This window comes from Triticum urartu, chromosome 2A, assembly GCF_056163025.1.
Source record: "Triticum urartu cultivar PI428250 chromosome 2A, HENAU_Tu73, whole genome shotgun sequence".
NCBI lineage: Eukaryota > Viridiplantae > Streptophyta > Magnoliopsida > Poales > Poaceae > Triticum > Triticum urartu.
Genome location: NC_141874.1, coordinates 655208453 through 655215111, shown reverse-complemented (window position 1 = coordinate 655215111; position 6659 = coordinate 655208453). Strand labels below are relative to the sequence as shown.

The window sequence follows — 6659 nt, the reverse complement described above, 5'->3', positions numbered from 1 at the left end:
TGTAAAAGACAATGAAAATAACTAAGTGTTGGAAGATTAATATGATGGAAGATAGACCCGGGGGCCATAGGTTTCACTAGTGGCTTCTCTCGAGAGTATAGGTATTCACGGCGGGTAAACAAATTACTGTTGAGCAATTGACAGAATTGAGCATAGTTATGAGAATATATCTAGGTATAATCATGTATATAGGTGATACGTCTCCAACGTATCTATAATTTTTGATTGCTCCATGCTATATTATCTACTGTTTTGGACATTATTGGGCTTTAATATCCACTTTTATATTATTTTTGGGATTAACCTATTAACCGGAGGCCCAGCCCAGAATTGCTGTTTTTTTGCCTGTTTTAGGGTTTCAAAGAAAAGGAATATCAAACAGAGTCCAAACGGAATGAAACCTTCGGGAACATGATTTTCTCAACGAACAAGACCCAGGAGACTTGGACCCTACGTCATGACACAAAAGAGGAGGCCACGAGGTAGGGGGGCACGCCTACCCCCCCCCCCCCCAAGGCACGCCCTCCACCCTCGTGGCCCCCCTGTTGCTCCACCGACATACTCCTTCCTCCTATATATACCTACGTACCCCCAAACGATCAGATACGGGGCCAAAAACCTAATTCCACCGCCACAACTTTCTGTATCCACGAGATCCCATTTTGGGGCCTGTTCCGGAGCTCCGTCGGAGGGGGCATCGATCACGGAGGGCTTCTACATCAACACCATAGCCCCTCCGATGAAGTGTGAGTAGTTTACCTCAGACCTATGGGTCCATAGTTATTAGCTAGATGGCTTCTTCTCTCTTTTTGTATCTCAATACTATGTTCTCCCCCTCTCTTGTGGAGAACAATTCGATGTAATCTTGTTTTTGCGGTGTGTTTGTTGAGACCGATGAATTGTGGGTTTATGATCAAGTCTATCTATGAACAATATTTGAATCTTCTCTGAATTCTTTTATGTATGATTGGTTATCTTTACAAGTCTCTTTGAATTATCAGTTTGGTTTGGCCTACTAGATTGATCTTTCTTGCAATGGGAGAAGTGCTTAGCTTTGGGTTCAATCTTGCGGTGTCCTTTCCCAGTGACAGTAGGGGCAGCAAGGCACGTATTGTATTATTGCCATCGAGGATAACAAGATGGGGTTTTCATCATATCGCATGAGTTTATCCCTCTACATCATGTCATCTTGCTTAAGGCGTTACTCTGTTTCTAACTTAATACTTTAGATGCATGCTGGATAGCGGTCGATGAGTGGAGTAATAGTAGTAGATGCAGGCAGGAGTCGGTCTACTTGTCTCGGACGTGATGCCTATATACATGATCATACCTAGATATTCTAATAACTATGCTTAATTCTGTCAATTGCTCAACAGTAATTTGTTCACCCACCGTAGAATACCTATGCTCTCGAAAGAAGCTACTAGTGAAACCTATGGCCTCGGGTCTATCTTCATCATATTAATCTCCTACTACTTAGTTATTTCCTTTGCTTTTTTTACTTTTTCCTTTATTTTACTTTGCATCTTTATCACAAAAATACCAAAAATATTATCTTATCATATCTATCAGATCTCACTCTCATAAGTGGCCGTGTAGGGATTGACAACCCCTATTCGCGTTGGTTGCGAGGATTTATTTGTTTTGTGCATGTACGAGGGACTCGCGCGTACTGTAACGCCCCGAGACCGTTGCGTCAGGTGTCTTCTAGTTATTCGATGTCGTTCTCCTGTCATTTGCTTGCGTGTTGCATCTTATCATGTCATCATGTGCATTGCATCATCATGTTTTAAAACTTGCATTCGTCCGGGTTCTCCAAGTTCTCTCCGTTGTCCGTTCTGAGCCCAACCACACTTGCACACGCCCGCGGCATGTCCGAAATATTATTTTATAAGTGGCCGGAAAATGTTCTTGGAATGGGTTGAAAGTTGGCATGTGGTGTTGTTATGTTGTAGGTAGGCCGCCTGCCAAGTTTCATCGCATTCGGAGTTCGTTTGATAGCCCAATCGTTAAACTATAGCGGCATTATAGCCGGGCACACATCGGACGTTTTCGGTCTCTGGAAACAGTCGCAGGGCCTCTCCTCTTCTCTCTTCTCATCCCTTTGCCTTCTGCACTACCTCTCACCGCCAAGCCCGACCTAACCTCTCTCGTCAGCCCGCGGACCTCCTCCCGCACGCGTCCGAAATCTGTCCCGGACCCGACCCGGACAGTCGTTACCGCTGTGTCCGGATCAACCCCAAACATCTACAAAACTTCTCCGTTTTGTTATTTAGACTTCCTAGCATATTTTTTTCCGTCCGTCCGATTACAATCGAAGGGACAAGATAGCCCCTAACCTATCCTACTCGCTATATATATTGGCATAACCCTAGACCAACTCCCTCTTTTTCCTCACCCGCCGCCACTCCTCTCCCACATCTCCTACCGATCCAAATCCTCTCCGACCCCCTCCCTGTTTTTCAGCGCCGCCCAAATCACAGCAGCGGACCACCATCCTCGGCCGTACCCAGCGCCTCCAAGGCACCAGCCTCCCGTCTTCGTCCTTCGCCCCGAGCTCCTCCGCTGTCACACAAGCTCCGCGTCCACCTCGTCGCCGGTCGACCGATCCAGCAGATGAGCCCTGCATCACTCCTTCCTTCCCTTCCCCTGCATTCTAGTCCCTCCTCTCACATCTCTCTCCCTGAACCAGGACACCGCCTCGTCTCCGCCCGCGGGCTACCTCAGAAGTCAGAACGGAGCTCCACCGTCGCCCTGGCTTCGGATCCAGCCATCTCCGACACCTCCTCGCCGGAGCCTGCTGCAGCTCCGTCCCCGCCGCCGTTTGCCTCCGCTGCCGTCAGAGATGCCACGGCCGCACCCGAGCCGGCCTCATTCATGCGGCTGTCCTGCTCGCTCGTGACAAGTCCGTCTTCGAGCCGCCGTGTCGTTTCCGTGCTGACCCCGTCGACCAGCGCCACCAGCCTCCTCAGCTTCGAACGCACGCGCGCCTGCCTCCCTCGCCTCGCAACATCGTCTCGGGTCATCCGCGTCCGCCGCCATGGATTTCCTCATGGAGCACCACCATCGCATCCCCACGAGCCTGTCGGGTTCCGGCCATCCCCGTCGTTGCCGGACCTCCTCAGCTCACCGGAGCTCCTGCCGCGTCGCGTCGCCACCGTTGCCTGTTCTTCTCTGCTCCTCGAGCGAGCGCGGCCGCCTCGCCAGCATCCCAGGGCCCGAGCTCCGCCGCGCCATCGCTCGAATCCGCCGCCCTTCGTCAAGTCCGCGACCCCGTCGCCTCCATCTTCGTCAGAGCACTGTCAGACCAGCAGCGCTGCCGCGCCCAGGCTCCACCGCCATGGCCGCCCCTTGGTCCTTCGCGTCGCGCCCGAACTCCTCCTGTGCCGCCCGTGCTTCTTCTCCAGGACGCGCCGAGTCTTCGTTGATCTCCGGGTCGAGCGCCTCGCCTCGCGTTGAACGCGCCTCCAGGTCGCCGCCCTCCTCACCGGAGTCCCTCAAGCCGCCGCCAGACCCGCTGCTGTGGCCTCCTGCATCGCCGGCGTCCTCTGCATCGAAGCAGATGCAGAGGAGGACGAGCGCCCCGAACCGCCTTGTATCGTTTGCGTTGACCGCGCCCCCTCTCTCTTCGATCCAACCAGCGTTCTGGCCCAGAGCTCCAGTCGGCCTGCTTCCCCTCCAACCTGGGCCTCAGCCCATGGGTGAGAAGCCCCAACACCTCTTGTTGTTTTATTTTCTTTTTCCCCGCTGGTTGGGCCGGCCAGTTTCGGCCCGTTCATTTTTTTTCTGTTGTCAGCGAATTATTTATTTTCTCAGGGCTTTGCATATTTACAGAACTGCCCCTATTTTAAACTGCTAATAACTTTTGAACCATGCATCCATTGAAAACATGTCATATATGTAACTTGACTAGAATTTCATCTAGTTTAATAATTTGCAACTTTCATCTATGTTCAAAATGTTTAAAATAATGTTTGCATATAATTCGCCTCTTGCCATGTTAAAATGATTTAATTCACAACTAAATAACCGTAGCTCCAAATCTAATAAACTTTATATGTAAATGGGGGTAGAAAATTGCCTAGTTTAACTTGGTGACATCACTTCGCATGTTAACAACCCTAAAATTGTGTTTAGGGCAGAATAGTACCAAACCTAATATTTGCATATGGGGATTTACCAAAATTATTGTTCGTTGCTTCTGGCCTCATTTAAACTTGCCTAGGTAGATAGTTTCATTATGCTTCACCTCTTGCCATGCTAACAACATTTAATCTTGTTGGGTACATAACTGAGAGAGAACTAAATTAATGAATGTGGTGTTTCGTCAATATGCAACTCGTTGCATATTGATCTCCACTTAATTTGTAGAATTGCTTGTGCACTTTGCCATGCCATGCCTCATTAAACCGGACATGCATCATACTTGTTGTGTATCATGCCATGATTTTGTGGTGGTTATTTACTATGTTGTGCTTCTTTTCCGGTGTTGCTTCTTCGGATTGGTTCCGATAACGTCGTGTTGTAAGGATTCGTTCGACTACGTCCGTTTATCTTCTTCATGGACTCGTTCTTCTTCCTTGCGGGATCTCAGGCAAGATGACCATACCCTCGAAATCACTTCTATCTTTGCTCGCTAGTTGCTCGCTCTTTTGCTATGCCTATACTACGATGCCTACCACTTGCTTATCATGCCTCCCAAATTGCCATGTCAAACCTCTAACCCATCATGTCCTAGCAAACCATTGATTGGCTATGTTACCGCTTTGCTCAGCCCCTCTTATAGCGTTGCTAGTTGCAGGTGAAGATTGGAGATCGTTCCTTGTTGGAACATTGATTATTATTGGGATATCATTATATTATCTTGTTATCTTAATGCATCCATATACTTGGTAAAGGGTGGAAGGCTCAGCCTTTTTGCCTAGTGTTTTGTTCCACTCTTGCCGCTCTAGTTTCCGTCATATCGGTGTTATGTTCCCGGACTTTGCGTTCCTTACGCGGTTGGGTACTAATGGGAACCCCTTGACAGTTCGCCTTGAATAAAACCCTTCCAGCAATGCCCAACTTTGGTTTTACCATTCGCCACCTAGCCTCTTTTTCCCTTGGGTTCCGCGGACTCAAGGGTCATCTTTATTTAAACCTCCGGGCCAGTGCTCCTCTGAGTGTTGGTCCAACCTGTCAGCTGCCGGTGGCCACTAGGGGCAACTCTAGGCTGGCCTACCCGTACCTTGGACAATCCGGTGTGCCCTGAGAACGAGATATGTGCAGCTCCTATCGGGATTTGTCGGCACATCCGGGCGGTGTTGTTGGTTTAGTTTTACCCTTGTCGAGAATGTCTTGTAGAACCGGGATGCCGAGTCTGATCGGAATGTCTCGGGAGAAGGTTTATCCTTCGTTGACCGTGAGAGCTTGTGATGGGCTAAGTTGGGACTTCCCTGCAGGGATTTGAACGTTCGAAAGCCGTGCCCGCGGTTATGGGTAGATGGGAATTTGTTAATGTCCGATTGTAGATAACATGAACCTTAACTTAATTAAAATGAATCAACCGCGTGTGTAACCGTGATGGTCTCTTCTCGGCGGAGTCCGGGAAGTGAACATGGTGTTGGAGTAATGCTTGACGTAGGTTGTTCTAGGATCACTTCTTGATCATAGTTTCTCGATCGTGCTTTGCCTTCTCTTCTCGCTCTCATTTGCGTATGTTAGCCACCATATATGCTAGTGCTTGCTGTAGCTCCACCTCACATACCTTTTTCCTACCCATAAGCTTAAATAGTCTGATCGCGAGGGTGTGAGATTGCTGAGTCCCCGTGACTCACAGATACTTCCAAAACCAGTTTGCAGGTGCCGATGTAACTGAGCAGGTGACACAACCAAGCTCCAGGAGGAGCTCTATGAAGATCTTGTCCTTTGTGTTGTTTCGTTCTAGTTGATCAGTAGTGGATCCCAGTTGAGACGATCGGGGATCTGTGTAGCATTTGGGGTAGTCTTCTTTTATTTTGGTTCCGTAGTCGGACCTTGATTGTATTTGAATGCTGTAATGCTTTATTCATGTAATTGTGTGAAGTGGCGATTGTAAGCCAACTATGTATCTCTTTCCCTTATGTATTACGTGGGTTGTGTGAAGATTACCTCACTTGCGACATTGCTTTCAATGCGGTTATGCCTCTAAGCCGTGCTTCGACACGTGGGAGATATAGCCGCATCGAGGGCGTTACAAGTTGGTAATCAGAGCCTTCCCCGACGTTAGGAGCCCCCACTGCTTGATCGAATTAGCGGACGAGTTGAGTCTAGAAAAATGTTTTGAGTCATTTAGGATTATATATATCGAAGAGTTAGGAATTCTTTTTACTCCTCAGTTCCTTCGTCGCTCTGGTGAGGCATCCTGACGTAGAGTTTTGACTCTTCTCTTCTCAAATTTTACTAAAAAAATTTTGGGATCACGCGGGTATCTTGGAATCGTTCCGATGGTTTTGTGACGAGAACATTGTTCTTGGTGCCTCCTGTCATTTAGGGGTTGTGGCAGTGTCCCGGGGAGTTCAGCTCCGAGGTGTTGTCGTCAAATTTTATCGTTGCAGTTCTGGAATACCTGAGATAGTTTCACCGACATCGAAAATCTCTTTTATGCAGTTGTTGGTGAGATAACCTCGACGCCACCCAGT

The 6659-nt window shown here is 48.6% G+C and overlaps 1 protein-coding gene across 1 annotated transcript; it reads left to right on the top strand.

Moving 5' to 3' along the window:
• The first annotated feature begins 2425 nt into the window (after positions 1-2425).
• LOC147986452 (uncharacterized) lies at positions 2426-6252 on the top strand. Its single transcript, XM_087544765.1, has 2 exons — positions 2426-4594; positions 5835-6252. The coding sequence occupies exon 1, from the start codon at positions 2617-2619 to the stop codon at positions 3457-3459; it is 843 nt and encodes a 280-aa protein (XP_087400891.1). The 5' UTR covers positions 2426-2616; the 3' UTR covers positions 3460-4594; positions 5835-6252.
• Positions 6253-6659: the final 407 nt, after the last annotated feature.

Excerpts from the sequence above, each read along its gene's own strand:
- LOC147986452 (XM_087544765.1), top strand. The coding sequence starts at position 2,617 with ATGAGCCCTGCATCACTCCTTCCTTCCCTTCCCCTGCATTCTAGTCCC.